Genomic DNA, 20,296 nt, shown 5'->3' with positions numbered 1-20,296 from the left:
ATAAAATTTCCAAGGATGTTTCTTTAGCTGCTATCTACATTTTTGAGATGCAGATAAGCTCCTCTAATTCTTGGAGAGTGTTCTCACAAAACCTCTTATTTTTGTGCATTTTGACTCCATTTGACATTTACTGGGGCTGTTTTCATTGCCCAACTAAAGGGGGCATAAGGTCACTTCAGCAGTGATGGAAGAACATTTATTCACTAATGTTTACGTTTCCATCTTTTCTAAACCTTTGCCTTTCCTACCAGTGTAGGAGGCAGTAACTGATTAGAAAATGGCAGAACTCCTTGCAGACCATGGTATATCCACTTGCATTTACAATATATGATGTTTGTGCTGGGTAAGCATCATAGTCTTTTAATAATATGGGCTACTGATTTTAAGAACACTACACAGGTTAAAATTAAACTTTTAGTTTGAAAGTTAATTATTTTGGAATTCTAAATCCTATAGTTTATTAATTGACCCACATCCTTATACTGAAATACCAAAATGCAGTACTCCTCACTTTGGCAGTGTAGTGAACTGCAGAAATGCAGTTGAGATGTGCTAAGATGGTGTTTGATTCAAGAAGCCTAAGAATATGAATAATTATGTGTAAGCTTTCACTGCTCCAATACAGTCCTCAGCACTGGGGTTTTCTGGAGTGATTCTGGGAAAAAATGGAAAGTCAGAAGAAATTTTCCTACTGATCAGCACAGAGATTTGAAGCTTATTCCTATTTGCAAGATATCTCTGTAAGGAAATCAGAATAGGGTTCTAATTGTGTTGGAGACAGCCTGAACTCAGTCCACTCCAAATCTGGGGGTTGTTAAGGTGGCATAAATTCATCTTTCTACCCTCTGTTTTCCCTTGGCAGTACTTTCTGTGCTGCATCTCTAGGACAACACAGCTTGGGATTTGTCCCTTTCTATTCTTAGACAAGCTTGATGATTTATTTCTATTTCTTTAAAAGTTTTTTTGCTTTTTAAATCTGAAAAATGAACTGAAACTTGATGTGCTTAATAGCTCTTTCTTGTTTCAAGATAAGTTGCATTACTTTAAGTTTAGTATGTACTAAGAACTCAGTTTAGACTGGGAATAAACCACTTTGGTGCAATAGCTTCTACAATTCCATGTAGGACTGCAAGCATGCTTTGGCCATGACTTGAAACATTCCTGATTTTTCAGGCCCAGCATTGGGTTGAATGTATCAGAACCATAATACATTCATAAGGGAAACACTAAGAGGAATTAGATAAATAGCCAGATTTATATTTTTTCTTTCTCTCTCTTTTTTTTTTTTTTTTTTTTTTTTTTTTTTTTTTTTTTTTAATTTGAAGTTGAATTCTTGCAAACTCTGAAATTGTGTTGGATGGCAGAATTTTGTAACAGAGATTAAAAGTAAGTCTGTGGTCTGTGTCCCTTTTTTTAGTTACCTTGTTTCCATCTCAGTTTCATGTGTTGCTAATAGTTGGTGACTGGGTTTGATACAAAAAAACTTAATTGTTGAAACATACAGCTGTTCAGTATCTGTCTAACCTGTGGATTTATTAAAATATACATAATCATAAATAGGTCTTTTCCATCCTATTAGGGACTTTATTGTTTTGCCTTAATAGCCATTTAAAAAAAATTATTCCTAGAAAGTTTGCTCTTATTTGAAGTCAGAGGGGGATAAAATCATGATACAAACACGAACTACCACTTCTGTAGAGTTAGAAAATCACCTGTAACAGGTACATGTCTAGAAAAGTTTGAAACATGCTCTCCCTACAGCATGCAGTGCTCTGAAAAATCTTTATGCCCACTGTTCAAAAAGAGTTAGAGTCTGTATCTTGGTCTTCATAACAATGTCACATGTGCTGCATCTTTTTCAGAGCTGTTATTGAGGAACTGCAATGATATAATTACTTTTTTCTGAACACACCAATACTTGTGTAGGATCATTTTTACAATCTATTCATTCTGCATTATCATGTGAGATGGCCTTGTATTCTTCTTCTAGTGAAAGAGAAAATTAAGTTTCCAACATAATGTGAAATGAACATAATAAAAGCATGGGTCTTAGCTGCTTCTGTAGTCCAAAGTTTTCACACATTCTGTAGGTTTTACAACACAGATTTTCTTCTGTGAGAGCTGAGGTGAGGCACTTGTCACTACTGAGACTCTTCAGTGTTTCTTGTGAATGGTTTTGCCTCTTTTTGCTTTAATTTTAAAGCAACAGATGTATTTTGACAAATGAAATTGGCAACCTCAATAAACCAGCATGTTCCTGAATACATTTCTTTGCCCACCCCTGAAATGGAAAGGAAAACTGTAGCAGGTTCCTTTCCAATGCAGTAGGCAGCAGCTCCTGGTGGAGACGCAGTGTGGGCACCAGGTGGCCTCAGCTGTGTGTGTGCGTCCTGCAGGCACCGCCGGGGAGCGCAGTGAGGCATTCATGAGGACACTGCTGAGGACAGCTCCCTGACTCCTGGGCAGGTGTCACAGTAAGTATTGCAACCCATCCACTGCCAATCCAAGGACTGATTTGTGCTTTGCACTGCTGATCCTCAGACTTTGGTGCAGGCTTTCATGCTGATGTTACCCTTGTGAATGCATTGCCTCCCCTTGATACTAATAATGAGAATTTTCTCACCTAATAGGCAGCGATTTTTTTTTTCCTTCTTTGGGCATTTCTGCTGTTTTGCTTTGGAAGTGTCTTGCACCTTGTTGTCTTGTGCAGAGGTACACCAAGTCTTTTCACAATTCACCTTGCTCAAAGGAGAAGTGCCATCCTCTAGAGTTCCAGTTTTGATCCTCTGAGATCAGAGATCATGCTCTGTAGCATTAAGGCTATTAGTTACTAAAGGCATATTATGGAAGAGATGACTGAGAGGGGACCCTAGCAATGTCTGTCATTATCTGTATGGAAGTGTCAGAGGATGGATCCAGACTCTGCTTGGTGGTGCTGAGCAATAGGAGAAGAGGCAAGGGCAGAAATGGATGCACAGGAAGTTCCACGTGAACATGAGAAAAAACTTCCAAGCAGATTGCACTGGAACAGATTGTCCAGAGAGGCTGTGGAGTCTCTCTCAGTGGAGATATTCAGGAACTTTCTGGATGCAATTCTGTTCCATGAGCTCTGGGGTGACTCAGCTTGAGCAGGGAGGTTGGACCAGATGACCCTGTGGTCCCTTCCAACCTGAACCATTCTGATGTTCTGTGATATCCAGGATATGGTAACAGGATGCTGTTTACTTCTTAGAGGATATTTAGAGAAGGCAGTTTGGTCGCATCATAGTGACAAAATGAAAATTGTAAAATGGAGGAAAGAGATGGAAATAGCAACAAGAACAGAAGGTTGTCTGTTTTGAATGCATTTGCTAAGTTGTACTTGACCCTGAAAGCTTTAGTTACTAAGACACAAGATAGCATTTTTAATTTAAACCTTAATACTGTTTGTTATTGTAAAGCGATCTCAGTTTTGGAGCATAGAGTTTTAAATGGATTTGATTTGTATTTTTGGCATCTAACCCAGCCTGCAGATCACGAGGCCTCGCAGAGCTTATGCCTTCAGGCTAACTTGAAACAGATACTGCCAGCAGTGCATGGTCCTCTTAGTCAACCTTGCAGCTCCACGTGCTTCACGCTGCCCACCATGCCAACCTTACCTGAAGACAAGGGACAAGCAAAAGAGGCCCAGCACAACAGCTCTCCTCCAGCCAAAGTAAGCTCTCTTACTTGCAAAGGTGTTTTCTGACACTTGCTGGAAACCTGAGGCTGAAACATGTCTGTGTATATTTAGGGGTTTATGAAATCAAATCTATTTGTTGCTCTGTATTAGGGTGTTTTGCTTAATTGATGAAGCTATGAATGTTCCTTCAGCTAAAATCCTTTGAGTTCCTTGAATATTTTATAGCCTAAGGGATGAGAACTTAAATTGCTCAAGTAGTTGTTTATCATTTTGAACTGGAGGCTTATAAATGGTTCAGAACAGACAGATATATATCAAAGCTGTCCAAAAATGACCTTTGTGATGTTATTAAAGCAAACTTTAAACTTTGAGAACAGAACTTAGGCTTGCACTTCAACAACTAGTGTTGCTTTTACAGATATAGAGGATGTTATGCAACTCATGTGTGTGTGAAAGATGGAGATGGGCTTTTTTGGTTTGCAGTGTTTCTCAGTGCTTTATTTGCCACAGCAGTAGATGATCAGACACTGAAACTAGTGAGAGGCAGGTGGGTGTTCCTCAGGCATTTCATCAGTTTGCTTCAAATTTGTGTGGCATCTCCATGTGTTTTCATTCCAGATAAATATGAAAAATCAGTAACAGATGGGTCTTCCCTATTTGCAGTAATCTATACCACAGATAAAAAGTAGCTTCATGCTTTAATAAACTGAGGTTGAATTTTTTTGTCTGTTGTTAGCTGAAGTAAAGAACCTTACTGTGATTAGGAAATCACAGGCTATCCAAATCATAAGTTTTAATGCAAACTGGTGTAAAGAAAGAGAAGATTTATTGTCTGGCACATCCTCAGTTAAAGATGAGACACTGCCATTAGCTTTGGGGACACTACATTCCAGACTTTAGGTGAAAACATCCTCTACTTTAACATGGTTGGAAAATACTGGCAGCAGTGAGCTCTGCAGTGATTTGTCCTGCCTTCCATCTAAGCTGCACATGTGCTGAGTGTTAATTTCCTGCCTTAAGATAAACAGCCCAGCTGGATACAAATCCATCAAGACTACCATCTGATAACATCTATTAGCTGAAGAAGATTTTATTGGGGCTTTTTAAACTCACCAATGTGAAATGCATTTTAGTACAAAAGACTTGCTGTATGAAACCTATTTAGAGATGAAAAATATGAAAATCTAGCAAACATCAGTGATTCTAATCCTGAATGTGCTTGTCAAGTGGGAGAAATGAAAATTTCCAACCTCCTAATATAAAAGCATTAAAATTTTAATACATTTTTCAGGTCTTTTAGATGTAGGTCTTAAATGGACTGTGGTAATGTGATCGTTCATGAATCAAGTCACTGTGCAAAATGCTTCATTTTAGATAGTGATTATTTTTAGGTGCAAAATTGTGGTGGAATGATTTTAACCAAAACACTGCTCATAAGCCTACTTAAGGTTTGCTACTAGCCAATGCTGTGAAAATTTGGTCTTGTTCATAGCTGTTGTCACTCTTGGCCCTTGCTGCAGGTCAAGTTCTACAGCCTGACTGTAAGTCACTCTAAGTAAAACAGCTTATTGTGAGATAAGGACTTGCAAGCAAGGAGAGGGCATCAGAAGGAGCTGAAAGCTAGTGAATTTGTTTTCTGCCATTTAAAACTATTTTCAAAAAAAAAGTTTGAAATTTCTTCTCATCTAGAGTGCTGTCTGGTGTCTATCACCTTCCTCATTCTCTTTCAGGAGAATCTTCCCCACCTTTTCCCTGCATGCCCAAATGCACAGATTGCAAAACAGTTCTGACAAAAAGAAAATGAACACCACATGTTCATTTTAATGTTTAATGTCAAATGTTACATCACATGTGCTTTCTGCATGCTTCAAGTATGATCATGCTTTTACATGATGGGAAGGCCTGGGTTCTATGTCTCAAATTTATTTTGAGAAAACAAATGTTTTCATTTCAGTATTTCTTAATGCAGCCTGTGTTTTTCTGAAGTTCAGTCTAGACTTTTAATTAATATCTAAGAATATGGCCAGGTTGCAGAGGGTTTTCTGTTTCCTAGTTTTCTGTTGTTTTGGGTTTTTTTCCGCAGTGCTTTAAAGAATTCAGGTGTTACGCAGTAAAGCTCTGTCACCTGGCATGGTGGGCCTTTCAGCAGAGTATCTTTGTATTCCTTCTCCCCTCACCATCCCGTTCATGTAAAAATCACCTGAATTTGTCTGGATTATAAACATTTCAAAAGCCCATTCTCTGTATGCTTAGTGAGGGCCTGGTAGAACTAAACAGCCAGAATGTCTGGAGGTTCTACTTCCATCCCTGATCCTCGTGGCTGTTCTGTTATGGACCAAACTGCCTGTGCCACCCTCTCAGCCTTCCACATGCCTCCCTGCAAGTCTGGGTGGCTCCTGGTCATCCTTGTGGAGCAGTTCCCTCCTGAGCCACAGAGGTGGAGTCAGTTTTACCCTAATTTTTATTTTTTTTTTTTTTTTTTGCGGGGGAGGGCTTTGGACAAAAAGGAAGTAAAGATTTGGGTAGCAGGGAACCACTGGTAGTAGGAGATGAGGCAACTGTTGGGAATAGTTGAGGAGCAGACGGGTCTGGAAGCTCCCAAGGGAGCAGAGTTAAAGGCACACAAATAAGAAAGTGATGGAAATCTTCTGTGACATCTCTGTAGAGTTGTACAACACTGCACTGTTGTGAGGCAGCTTAAGCTTCCTGTTAAAGCTTCTCTTCCAAGGCCTGTGTAGGGCAGCCTGAGCACTGAGAATCTGTAACAATTCCTTGTGATTGGAGCCAGCTGGCCATGCGAAGAGCTTCCTGCTCTGGCTGTTCCTGCCCCTCTCCTGGACAAGGCAGGTTTGGACAAACGGGGCCATGAGGTTTCACTTGTGTGGATCCTGAACTCCTATGGCTGCTGACTAGGATTAATGTTTTCTACCTGACCTGAACTAGCCTGGACTGCAAACTCCTTTTTTTCTTTTTTTTTTTTTTTTTTTTTTTTTTTTAATGAGCTGTTTTTAGAGTCCTAAAATGGGCTTGAGTGACTTCAAGGCTGTTGTTACATCATTCAGAAGTTTTTGCTTTCTGGCAGTCACAAGATTAGTAAAAACACTGTGCATGTGTATTCAGCTGCTTTGCCCTACAAGCAGGGGAGTCACCTGAGTTTTGTGACTGACAAAATATATTGTCACTTTTTAACATTTTCAAGGATATTACTCAAAATTGCTTTCAAGCTATTGTCAAAAAATGTCACTTGTGCATTTGAATCACATATGCTTTGGGATTTTAACATTTTCAGAATTGCAATGATATTTTTCCTAAATTTAAATCTTCACAGTGTTTTCTTGGCATGTTCCCCATCCTGCTCTCCTGTGACTGACAAAGTGAACTTGCCAAGGCAGTTCATATCAGAATTATGAGTATGGAAGTGTGAAGCTGCTTGAAAAAATTTTATTAAAAAAGTTTGCTATTTACAGTAGAATCAAGAATCCTAACTCAGGTGTCCAAATCAAGGCCTATTTCGCTGCCTTTGAGAGGTAAAAGGGTTATGCTATGTATTTTAATGTTATGCCATTTCCCATGTATTGTAGAGTCCTTTTACTTGATCAGAAAATGTTATTTCAAAAAGAAGAAAATGCAGCACTGGGAGAGATGTTGCAAGGAGTTCTATTGTAAATGACAGAAATTAGCAGTCAAGTAAGAATCAGCTTTCTTATGGAATAGAATAGAATGGTTTAGAACAGAAGAGACCTTTAAGGTCATGCATTTCCAACTGCTCTGTTAGGGACAGGGACCTTCCACTAGAGCAGGTAGCTCAGAGCTCCCCCCAGCCTGGCCTTGGAACACTTCCAGAGTCTAAAATTGACTTACTAAACTGCGACTTATTCATTCTGTTAATGCCTAAATTAGTGCTATTGCCACAGATTTTTCTTACCTGCCTTACAAATTTCTTGTGAAGCTTTGATGTAGTTTCAAGGAAATTTTAGACTCCAAATAACAAACTAAAACAAAACTCTCATGTTTATCAGTGCCTAGCAGAAGCAATTAGGATTTGAGAATTTAAAAATTATTCTTTTAATTTTAGAAGTCACTTGACAGCAGCTCACTGCTTCTGCTGGGAAGCTTTCCCTTGAGCTGTTTTCTCGTTTTAATCTGAACACAATACTTGGGGTAGAAGTAATCATTTTCTTAGCACATATGAGACATCCACATTGATTTATGCCAACTTGATGCATCTCCGCTTGTGATATCTCACAGGAAATGGATTATTTTTCTTCAGCTGAATGGTATAATTATACAGAAGGTGTGAGATTAAGTTCTTGAGGCAAGGTCTCACATTTAAGCAGGCAAGCACATACTAATATTCAGTACCAGCTTGCCAGTTTCTTTTAGCACTTAAAAATTATATTTTATTTAATTAAATTGTTAAATTATGTTTTTTAAAAATATGTTTCCAAGTAATCTGAGGGAAAACCACGTGGTGCTCTTAACAAGTTAACTTAAATTATTTTCTGGAGTTTTGAGTATCGTGTACACTTAATACTGTGTTTTTTTCAAGCTTTCATTATATATTACTATCATTTGGAGGGTTTGTGTGCTTAATTTAGCCCTGTTATACAGAGCTGCTTTTCACTCTTGCATTCAGGTCATAAATTCACCAAACTCTTGGACATGTACTTCACTAGAGGAATGGTTTGCTGTGTGCAAAACCAGTCTATGACTGCATTTTTAAAGCTTTCTCATTAGCTCCATGCTTATTGAATTTGGCTTGCATGCATTAAAAGTTTTTAAAGAAAACAGATATTCCAGGTCTCCATCATGTCTTCAAGTTTGTTTTGTCAAATTACAGCTAATTATGTCTTATTTCAATTACTTTTTCTCTTTTAGGTAAATTGAGAAATACACATTGTTTTCCACACAGACAGTCAATGTTCAGTGCTTTAAATTTCTGTTTAACTACATTTTTATATTTGTCATACATCATTCAGGACACAACTGTTGAAGGGACAACATGCAGCACACCTTCTATTGTTCTTCCAGAGAATGCTGTTACTCCAGATGTAGAAATTGATAAAAATCTGGTTTACAGGTACTGTATGATACATTACCAATCCATTCATCAATTTCAGGGGCTGTGTTTCTAAAACATTGCTCTGAAATGTATGTTGTGTGAAAATATTAATGGTGTATCTCTGTGAGTTGGTCATATTGCCTTTGCATTTTGAGAATGGTGTTTGGGATGCAGGTGGAGGAACAGGAATATAACTGAGACTAAAAGAGAAGAGTAACACAGAACACTGAGCCTGACAACCCCACTCACTGAGCTGGACAACTTAAATATCTAGTTTGACCACTGTGATACAATGGATTTAAAGCAGTTTTGGGCCCATTCACATAGATGGGACAAGAATACCACCTTGAGGTTAAGCATTTGTGAAAGTAAGTCATTGAATAGAAGTAGTAATCTTGTTTGAAGTTGAAAACTTCAGTTTTCAGTTATTATATTTACTCTGATAAAGCCTACTTCCTGACCTGGGCTTTTTAATTTTATTGACCTGCCACTAAACTTAAAATATGGGGAAAAAAACCATATAAAAATATATTTTGTAAATCTATAATTTGTTTGTATTTTAAAAAGTGTGCTGCTCCAAACTTCAAGATTAGTTTAGAGTCAGAATTTATCTGCAGCCCTTCAAAGGCAGAATTTTTGCAGGATCAGTATTTACATTTCTGCAGTTGTTTGAGACTTTTACTTGGTTTGCAGTTTAGAAAGATTCTATGGGAATGTCAATGTGGGAGCCTAAGGAATTATTTTAGCCATAAAATTTAGTTAAAGAAGCAGTAAAAATTCAGGAAGACTAAGTCTTTTGGGGGTTTTTGTTGGTGATTGGTTTTTTGTTGGGCTTTTTGGGGGTTTTTTTTGTGTTTTTTTTTTTGTTTGTTTGTTTGTTTGTTTTGGGTTTGCGGGGGTTTTTTGCTATATGCCATTCTTACATTATTTTTAAGTGATGGTAATAATCTACAGAAATGTACAGGTTTCCAAAGAAATCAGGTTCACAGTGAATGAGATTAATAGCAAATTTTAGAACTTCTTTGTTGGATCAATTTCTGCAATTTTCCTTCTTTCCACAATCTCCTCCATTTTCCACTTGTTTGGAGATGAGAGAAACTGCAATACATGCTTTTTGTCTTAATTTTTAAATCAAAGGGCTTTCATTTTAATATTAATTTTTAATAGGTAATTATGACCTCTTTTTGGTGCCATACTCCATGATTTTTTTGTGTTCACTTTTCTCCATAGGCCTCGGAGTCCCCATAGGAGACATTCTAACCGTGCCACCAGGAATTCAACAAGTTCACTGACTTCTGTTGGTAAGAAGTGATTATTCATTTCAGTTAGGATGTATTCTCAGAAAATGTGGCATGCAATGAGAACCTGTATAGAGAGTCTGACTATTGACCACAATTTTTTTCTCTGTGCACACTGTGTAATGCATGCACAGGGAACGCTGCTGGGATGTTGAATTGTGATCATGAGTTTGTAAGTGAACTGCATGCAGACCAATTTAGGGAAATACATACATTGTTACTTTCAGAAATTGTTAATTGGTGCATTAGCTTAACATCTTTAGAAGGCTCAACATATACATGCTTTATTTCTTGTAGAATACAAAATACTGGTTTTGCTACACTTGAGCTTCTCTTTTGTTGGCACAGGGAAAGTGTCATGGGACGTCTTGTCTCTCAAACTTCCAACACACAAATTTGAGTTTAAACCAAAACAGATATTTCACTGAAATTAGATTGCTTTACATATTCAGTCTGTAAGTATGGTTTTTGACATCCTTGAAACTGAACTAAATTTAAGGAAATTAAAGCCAAAGGACTTCTCTCTCCCCCTCAAAAAATCAATCAAAAACTAATAGTGAAACAACTCCACGCCCACAAACAAAAAACTCTTGAGTTTTTGCTGCTTGCTTAAATCCTTTACTTTTCTGAAAACTGATGGTTCTGTAATGGCTCTTGTCAAATTTTAAAATATTTTTCTCATATTACCTGATGACTTTCCTCCCCCTCATCCAAGCTGTTCTTTAGATGTTCTTAAAGCCATTTAGACTGACTCACACAGAAAGGACCTTTCTGACAACTGCCTGCTTTCTTTGCTGCATCATAGGCTGGAGAATTGTAAAAATTGGTGCTCAAACTTTAGTGTTTTCAACCAATTTAAATGCCACAGATTAATGAAGTGTTAAATTAATTGTTAAAACTATTGTGCATAAATCTTTGCTGGCTGAGTTTGTGGGTTCTTAACCATGAAAAACTGAACATGAAAACTCCATGAAGAAGCTCAGTCTGCAACAGAAATGCCATTACTGTAAGTTGAGATGGATCTAATGGCACTTTTATTTAGAAATGAGAAAAACTGCATTGGAGACACAGCTGGAAAAGCCAGTTTCACATATTCAGAGAATTTTTCATCACAGTGAATTAATCTTAGTGGATTGCCTGTGGTTTTGAGGACTTGCTCTAAACTTGGGATTGTAACAACATAAGGAATGAGCAGACATTAATTTTTTGTTCCATGCGAGCTCAAAGCTAAATTTATAGGTATAAATTTACAGGCTTGCTTTGAACTTGTTGCTCTTAGATGCCACAATATACCTGGAAATGGAAGGTCCAGCTCTAATTCTAACATTTTCTACATAGACAATAGTGGTCATGTGATTGATCTGGTGAATGATCCACTACCAGATGTCAAAATCTCAGAGGAAGACAAAAAGAAGAACCTTGAATTGTTAGAAGAAGCAAAGAAAGTGAGTGAGAGGTTCCTAACACGCAGAGGCAGGAAGTCAAGAAGCAGCCTCTCAGAGTCACCCACAGGTAGGGGCAGATCCTGAAAACCAGATTTTATATTCTCCTTCAAACATCTCTAAAGGCAAACATCTCCTGTAATCTATACATTGCTGCTGTTGCCATACTCTTGGTTAATTTGAAGGTCAGAATCCCTCATGTCCTCCACAAGGTTGCACAAAAACAGAAATGCCCCATCCATGTACCCAGATGTGTCTGGGTAAAATGGTGTAAAGTTGCACTGCAAACAGTGTAACAAGGCATGAAATATTTTTATTGAAAAGTGAAAAATGCTCACAAATTGTTGTTTAAATGAAATTCTAGTGACTAGAATTCATCCTGGGAAAAACATCCCCTCCAGACACAATTACACTGCCTCTTATTCTGAACATAGCCATAAACTAAGGTAAATGGACCAGATCCTCATTTAAAAGCAGCAGAATAAACTGTTTTGTTCTAGAATGTCAGTTGAAATTACTTTTCCTTTTATTTGAAGTGTTTTAAAAGTGGAACAAAATGCCATTTTACCATGAAATAGGACTTTCATTTTGCTTTGAAATGCCATTTCAAACTCTCTGGAGGGAAAAAAAAACCCCACAGCTATATATCACCTCTTTTTTATCCTAAATTCCTCATGAATCTTGTCTTGTGCTGTCTCCCCTCAGTGCTTACAGTATCATAAAACTGAAGAGAGCAAGGATTCCCTGTATCAATAGAAATTTATCAATTTTTGACAAGTATAAGACATGAAACATGCTCTAAACTCCTAATTGCCAAGTACAGCCTGGCAATTAAAATGACTTATCAGGTTCTGGACAAACACATGACTATGATGTTGAAGCTTTAATCTCATCTGAATTGTAAAAATACAGAAGGTACAAGCCTAGAAAGTAAAATCACCTTTTCATTTTGTTTATGCCTTTGTTCTAATGAAGCAGTTTCCCCTACTCTTAGTCCTAAAGTTGCACCCATAGCATCTCAGAGCAATTCTCTCTCTCCCACTTCCATCAGGTAAAATTATCATGAATCATTAAGGGAAAAAAAGACCTCTAAGATCATCAAATCCAATCATTTGCAGGCTCAAACTTTAACATATAAAAGCTCACAAAAAAAGCATTTGTTTAGTATTTCTTGAGAAGAGTAGATTTAAGCATCTGGTCCTGAATATGATGAAGCTCTGAATGCATACAAAATAGATTTTTAAATATACATATTTTTATTATATTTTTATTGCTGTGGTGTTGCAAGTTCACATGTTCTATTTTTAAAATTTTGTCAATACAGACTTTTGAGAAGCTTTAATGATGTTTCATTTGCTATGGGTTTGATTTGTTTTTTTCCTGTTTTAATAGTATTTTTGACATTTGAATTTTTGTCCTTCATGTATTATTGGAAACTGTGCACATATGGATTCGGTAAGGCTATATTAGTAAAAATTTTGAGCAAAATATCAGGATATGCCCTAATTATATGTGTATCTTTCAGGATCTGATGCATGCACAACCACTAGTATTGAGTCAGTATCTCCAGGGCAGGTAAGAGCTGAATAGTCTGTGCAATAATCTGGTTATTATGGTACTATATTATAATATGCTGTCCTTTTAGTCCCTAATAAAAATTGTATGTTTGGAATACCATTTTATATGCCAAAATTGGATTACTGGTACTTTCTCTGTACAGCAAGGGCCAAATAAATATTTAGTCTGAAGACAGAAATCTATGAAGTAACAAGGCCTGAAAGATCATGAAGATTTATTAAGTGTGGAAAATAGAAAAAGATGCAATATAACCCTAATGTATGAAAAAGCTAATCCCTGAAGTTATTTCATAAATAAATACAATAAGCAATGTAAAAATGATGAGATTCAAAGATCAGCTGTTAATATCTATATCTAATGTTAGATATGTGTGAAACAGAACCTTGTAAGCAGTGTTTTCAATTTTTTTTGCTAGAATAACAGAATTGTGAAAGAGGATGACAGGCAAACTGCAGAGGTAAGTGTTTCACATCGAGAGCTGAACAGTGTGCTGGTTTGTCTTAGCACACATATGATTTACTGATGGGACTGAAAATGCTGAAAGATTGTTCACTGGGTGAAAAGAAAATTACACTGTTTTAAGAAATTATGAAGCACCTGCAAAAGAAGTGTAGGACAGTGGGCTTGCCATTTGATCTTTTCATCCCATCATGCACCCTGCTCTAGCTCAATTAAAATCAATATACTAAATAACTTTAAATATCTGGTATAGCCATTTTGGTGTATGTCAGTGGTTTAGACTTTCCATGACATTAACATGCTGAGGAGCTTGGCTTTAGGAGGATTGATGTAATGGACTCTGGAATGGGAGAGGTTAACTCAAAAGTTCAGAGAGGAGATTCCAAAGTCAATATTCTTTAAGTGCCTTTTAAAAATTATTTCTTTTGTCAACAGCACATATTCAAAAGCAAATGTCACTGAAAAGGAAATGGCTTTTTACAATGAAAATCTGTCCTTGGGCAGGGGAAAAGAGGAATCTGGACTTGATTCTCTGTTTCATGTGTGTCCCTGTACTTTCAGAATGCTGCAAAAGGATTAATTGATCGAAGGCAGAATGATCAAAGAAAGATTTCTCAGGGAAGGTTGGTTCCTCGTTCTGCTGGCTTTGAAAACTCCAAAGAGAAGCTCTCACACCAAAAGGAAAACTTTGATCCACGTAAACATATGGATACTTTACCTAAATTCTCCCCTTCAGCTGGTGATGGTGGCAGAATGTCTCTTAATACTTGCGTGAATGTTTGTGAAAATGAACTTGGAAAATCATTCCTCAAGAAAGGGAAGGAAAATGATGTTCCTTTAAGAACCCATCTACCAGGACCAGGAATAGGAAATATGGACTCAAAGCTAAAAATTTCTGTTCCAGAAATGAGGGACCATAAAGTTCCATTTAAACCAGAATTTAAACTGTGTGGACTGCGTCCTCCTCTATTACGGGCTGTGTCCTGGGATAGCTTGGAGCCTGGACAGAAAGAGAAAAACCCTTTAAAATTACCATCTGAGGAAGATAAAAGCTTTCTTGGTAATAAATCCAACAATCAGGTAAAAGCATTCAAAGACCTTCAAATCCAAGTTCAGCCAGTTCGAATGCAGAAGCTGACGAAGCTCAGAGAGGTAAGTTCTGTCATCAGCTGTATCCTGTTTTAAAAAGGCATTTTCATACCCTACTAAGCTTTTAACTTGTTTAGAATTATTTTTATCACTGCAAGAAACAGACAGTGATAAAATGGGAAACAGTTTCAGCATAAACAACACAAAATTGATAATGTTTTTTCTTTGCAACTTTTCTTTACTAAATTGTAACCTGTAAGCAAATTCCATGGAATTACTCTATTTCTTAGTTCTCCTCAGGTATGCATCAAGTGCACTGTGGTACTTCACGGTGTACATATGCATGTGCTCTTGCATGTTTATATTTGAAGATCTCAGAGGACAGGAAATGGGTTTGTAATGATTAGTTGGTTATTGAACTGTCTCAGAAAATGTTTCAAAGTGTTCAGAGATGTAGAACTGGGCATCTCTGACAGCAAGGGCAGGTAGAGCATGTCCAGATTTACAGTTCCTAATTATAACCTGCTGCAAACCTGTCAGCTTCTAAATGAGTAATCTGTTGTTAAATAAATTCCTAAATAGTAAGTAATTAAATCCTAGGAAAAAAAGCAGAAACTTCATGAAATGATAAATCACCAATAGAAAGCAGTGAACATGTATCTATTGCTAATAATGACTTTTGAAAGAAAAAAAAGAGGCAGCGGGTACTTTCCTGAACACCCTAATAAGGAGATTTTCCTTAACCCCCAGTAGTTAATATTTTAAGATGAACATAAGGCTGACAGGTGAGGACCTCAATTCTGAACTTTGATTGATTAATTCCTATTGTATTGTTTGGGAATGGCAGCTTCATTATTCATCCCTTCCTGTTGATATAGCACACACATTCTTAGTGTGTATGTACTGGAAGTTTTGATTATAGGGCCCCATATAATTCCAGGAGCAATTCTTCCCTGTGAGGGGGCTGAGGCCCTGGCACAGGGTGCCCAGAGAAGCTGTGGCTGCCCCTGGATCCCTGGCAGTGTCCAAGGCCAGGCTGGATGGGGCTTGGAGCAGCCTGGGGTGGTGAAGCTGTCTCTGCCCATGGCAGGGGCTTTGTAACCACATGATCTTTAAGGTCCCTTTCAACCCAAGTCATTCTATAATTCTTAAATTCTATCATTTTGAATGACCTAGAAACTGATAAGCACAAATAAGAGAATAAAAAAGTTTTTGCAACTTGATCTATAATTCCAGTTAGGCAAGATTTGAGCTCTGTCTCCAGTGGGAATTGTCTACTCATAAACAAAAACAGATATTTGTGAATTTAAACATGTGAGAATATGAAAGAAAATGAGAAGATGATAAAAGGAGAAATAAGACAACAAGGTTTAATCCTTGAGAGTGCATTTTTCCCTACCTGTAAGGAATATAGAGGTAGAACACAGTAACAATGAAGCATCCCAAGTTCTGGTCTTAATAAAGTCAAAGTCTCATATGTAGGATTTTCTGAATTTCTTGTGTTATTTGGGATACTTAGTTATTACTGTGGCTATATCAAAATTACTTTTTTATTGTCAGGTACTGAAGCTGTCACTTACCAAAACTCTACATATCTACTTGAATAAGTGGCACATTTCACAAATCTCTGTTTGCATGACCAGGAATTTTTCTAAATAATGCCTGTATGGAATTTGAAATATGTAATATTCTAGAGTGTGTGTGAATTTATGAGTATCCTGGTATGTAGCATCTGACTGTAATGTAATGCAAATATCTCTATTATGTTTATTAACTAAAGTAAGTGTTTTATTTACATGTGGCAGGGATATTTAAATTGAGATTTGTAGTTTAGTTAGAAATATTGTTGTTTCTCTTCACAGGAGCATATTTTGATGAGAAATCAAAATTTAGTTGGACTTAAACTTCCTGAACTTAGTGAAGCAGCGGAACAGGAAAAAGGTGCAGTATCATAAAAACTGGAAAGAATGTTTGTTATATATTGATTTTTATAACTCACTGTTATGTGGGGGTGAGGAGAAAAAGTCTTAAAATCTTCAATTGCTATAATAGTTAAAGCAGTCATGGAGAACAGTAATAAATTATCAACAAGAGAGACCAATAGTGGAAAGTACCTCATTTTCTTGATGATTAGAACCAAGAAGATACTGTAGGTATTATTATAACCAAGGGAAAAGATGCACATGTGGAATGGAGTCTGGCTTGTACCTAATAGCTGTAGGACTGAAGTTTCAGTAACTTTCTGTAAAAACATTTCAGCAGTGATGGACTAAATGGATGTAAGTTCTGCAAGATACTATGGTCATAAGGGTGAGTATTATCCCTGGGAGTATAAATAAGAGATGGGATGCTTTATTCTTTTTTTTTTTTAATTATTATTTTAGTGTATGTGTGGCAAGTATTGAAATGGCATTTTCACTTCTGGTCTACATTTCCATGTCAATGACAAAATGTAAGGCCAGAAAAGAGTCATAAAGGTGTTTGAAGGACTGGAAAAATATGCCTTGCAATAAGTAGGATTTTTTTAACCTCAATTTCTGTGATTTTGAAGGAAAAATAAAGGAAAAGACTTTAAAGCTCTACATAAATGAAGAAAAAGAAATCTGGCACCAAATATTTTCTCCAATCTAAAACAAGCAAAAAAGATTTGATGCCTGTAGCTGCATTTTAAAAGATTCAGAATAAAGAGTAAAGATATGAACCTGAGGATAATTCAACATGTGGAAGAGTTAATTAGCAGTACTGCTTAGCTAAAATATTTAAACCAAATATGTCAACCTAAAATATTTAAGACAAAACTATATATTTGTTTGGAAGTAGTGAATTCAGAACTTGTTCAGTGTGACATTAACTGAAATGAAGATGGTTACTATGAAAGCAGCTGAAACTGATTGTCCAAGATTTAATCCAATGACAATTTCAATTTCTTTTAATACAGTAATACAATTTTGCTAATTCATACATTTGCACTGGGGCTAGCTTATCAGCTTTAAAGTTCCTGTTATACTCAGAGATGGTTGAGATACAACATTTCATGTTATGTCTGGAAATGGACTCATTTTCAGTGTGAATGAATAAAGATGAAAAAGGCTTCCTGTCCTCTATATTTAGTGATTGTATCTTTGAATTATTAGATATGATGATATTATTCCTGTCACTCTGTTAATGTATAATTTCCGAGAAATTATTTAGCAGGCTCTGTTTGAAACTATAAAATAGTTGCCATTTTACCAGCCTGCTACATAATTTTGGCAAGTTTGGAAATCTTGAGGAAAACATTGTGAATAAAATAAGCATTATTTTATCCAGCTTCTCAACATGGATCTCATGAGTATCAGAAGCTTTTTCTAGTCCAGTAAGTTTTCTAAATGGTAGCCAGAACTTTAAGGGTCAACTCCTTGTCCTCAGTGGGGAAAACAAGCAAGGGGTCAAATTCTTAGTGAATTTGTTAGGGAGACCTACTTCCTTGCATTGTCATAGAAGCCACCTTTTCAACTGGAGTGGTAATTTTGCTTAAACAATAGGAAATAGTCAGATAGTTCATTATTACTGTTATGAATCCAATGTACTGTCTCCATCATGGTTTTTATCAATGACAAGTTACTGTCACCTTCTGAGTAAACACAACTCTGCATCTACACAGCTAAGTGGAATGGATTAATTCTGGTGCCAGACTGGGTTTTATGGGGATACATGTGACTGTTTTTAAGTAAATACTGGAATTTTTTTTATATAAAGCAAATGCACAAAACTAAAATGTAGCTGGAAAGAATCTCTCCTTCCGTTCCATCTTTCATGTTAATGCTCTCCAGATTGACACACTAATTACATGGCAAGTCTAAGAATTCTTCTGTTAAACTTATGAACAGGAGAACTGTTCAAAGATTCCTTCCCAAGTCTGGGATTCAGGCTGGGGAATCTGCCTTTCCAACAGGAGAGTCCTTCATGAAATTCTGGTAAGACAGAAGGAGATAAGGGAACTAATATATGTGAAATTAAATAGAATTAAAATACAGAAGCTAAGTAACAAGAATTTTAAAGAAGTGTTAGCCATGTCTTGGTCCTTATGAAAGTGACAGAATCAGAGAATGTAAGTATAACCTTTATATCCTGTTTCAATTGACATACAGTGCAAACAGGTACCTGATGAAATTTATAACCATAAATGGTGTACAAAATCTGTAGTATGGTACATTACACTACATCTTGGCAAGTGGCATTTAAAGCCTTAGAAAATTACAGCATTCCATTACAAATTCTGAGCTAAAATATTCCAGAAAAGAATGTGTGAATTTTCAAGTAACATAATTTTTTTTGATCTGAAAATGTCTTTAGGCCCTTCACCTCTGCCTTCACCCACTGAAGAGGAGGAGACAAAGAGCAGCTCTGATGTCATGCCCAGCATTCCTGATGTATTGCTGCGAAAACTAAGAGTGCACAAATCCCTTCCAGGAAGGTAAAAGCTCGTTAGAAGTGGAAACACATCATCCAGGAGAAGGCACACTAATGGTCTCCAGCCAATTTCTCTCCATTCATTCATAGGGAGATAAATTATTGCATCTTAAAATGTGCAACACAGATTTACTGAAAAATTCTGGGGAATGCACCAGTTTCCAGTAACTGTTCAACTTTTAAAATTAGTTTGACAGTTCTACATAGAAAGCCTTAAACCTTAATTGCATGCTACAAGTAGATTTTCATACAGATTTTTCCACTCCTGGTTTCCAGGACTGGTGCTGCAGATATGTATTCATATTGAAAATATTATTTCTCACCCCCATGAAAATTATCAGGCCAGATGATGCTTTCCAATGGTAGAATTTGGGCATGTAAAAGTTCTGCAGTTTTTCTTCAGTTGACAATTTTTTTAGAGAAACTGAGTTTATTTTGAAAATATAGTTGAAGGACTCACTTGTAAATTCACTGATTTGGACTTTCTGAAACGTTAAAACAATCCCAAACTTATTCAGCCAAAAATGATTCCTCCATTCAGCCACATGGTTATGTAGCAAAACCACCAGAGCCTTCAGTTTTCTGAGCTGTCAATAAGGATTCTCTGTGCAGGTGAAATAAATATTTAACAATTATGGTGAAGGAATTGTTATATACACTATTTTATATAAATGAATGCATGAGGTGAAGAACTTCTTAGAGACCATTGCTTGATTGTAATCAATACAGAAAAGTAGTGGAAAACTTTGGAAACTCAAACATAATTTTGTTGTTCAATTAAGTATTAGAATAGCTTTGTTTTTAGAGAAAAAACTCATTAAAATGTGAATTTTTAAATTTTTATTTCTAGCTCCCCACCACTCACTGAAAAAGAAGTTGAGGTAAGTATGCTATTATTTTAGATGTTTTCCAATTTTAAGTGCTTATTTTAAGTCAAAGTGTGGTTATTAGAATGAGGTAGTGGGGTGATTTTTTTCCCCCAAAATATATTTCTCATTTAAAAAAAAACAGTAACAAAACACATGGAACTCCATCAAGACAACAATTTTGTGAAATATGAGCAACAGAGTAGGAGTAAGCAAAATATTTGTTTGTGTTGTTCATAGCAAAATAGTAATTCACTTTGGAAATAGTTTTAATATTCTAAAGTAGTAAAAAAAAAGGAAAGAGATTAAATAAGACCAGAAACTCAGCAATTTAAATTGCATTTTTATTAGCTTTGGGGCATTTTTAAATAATATCCTGCTGTTAGTTT

The 20,296-nt window shown here is 36.4% G+C and overlaps 1 protein-coding gene across 6 annotated transcripts in view; it reads left to right on the top strand.

Moving 5' to 3' along the window:
- Positions 1 to 20,296, top strand: part of IRAG1 (inositol 1,4,5-triphosphate receptor associated 1) — a 71,863-nt gene that overhangs the window by 37,579 nt on the left and 13,988 nt on the right. For 5 of the 6 annotated variants that reach the window (XM_058026118.1, XM_058026121.1, XM_058026117.1 and 2 more), the window contains exons 3-13: positions 2,397 to 2,474; positions 3,506 to 3,694; positions 8,641 to 8,741; positions 9,954 to 10,024; positions 11,360 to 11,533; positions 12,989 to 13,038; positions 13,457 to 13,498; positions 14,062 to 14,652; positions 16,452 to 16,530; positions 18,925 to 19,045; positions 19,892 to 19,922. In XM_058026118.1, coding sequence (XP_057882101.1) covers positions 3,626 to 3,694; positions 8,641 to 8,741; positions 9,954 to 10,024; positions 11,360 to 11,533; positions 12,989 to 13,038; positions 13,457 to 13,498; positions 14,062 to 14,652; positions 16,452 to 16,530; positions 18,925 to 19,045; positions 19,892 to 19,922 — 1,329 coding nt within the window. In that variant the 5' untranslated portion in view covers positions 2,397 to 2,474; positions 3,506 to 3,625. The remainder of the gene's footprint in view (positions 1 to 2,396; positions 2,475 to 3,505; positions 3,695 to 8,640; positions 8,742 to 9,953; positions 10,025 to 11,359; positions 11,534 to 12,988; positions 13,039 to 13,456; positions 13,499 to 14,061; positions 14,653 to 16,451; positions 16,531 to 18,924; positions 19,046 to 19,891; positions 19,923 to 20,296) is intronic. The other variant, XM_058026122.1, reaches the window with a different exon arrangement.

The sequence above is a fragment of the Melospiza georgiana genome, chromosome 6 (genome assembly GCF_028018845.1).
Source record: "Melospiza georgiana isolate bMelGeo1 chromosome 6, bMelGeo1.pri, whole genome shotgun sequence".
Classification (NCBI taxonomy): Eukaryota; Metazoa; Chordata; class Aves; order Passeriformes; family Passerellidae; genus Melospiza; species Melospiza georgiana.
This window is presented reverse-complemented; position numbering and strand designations above follow the sequence as displayed.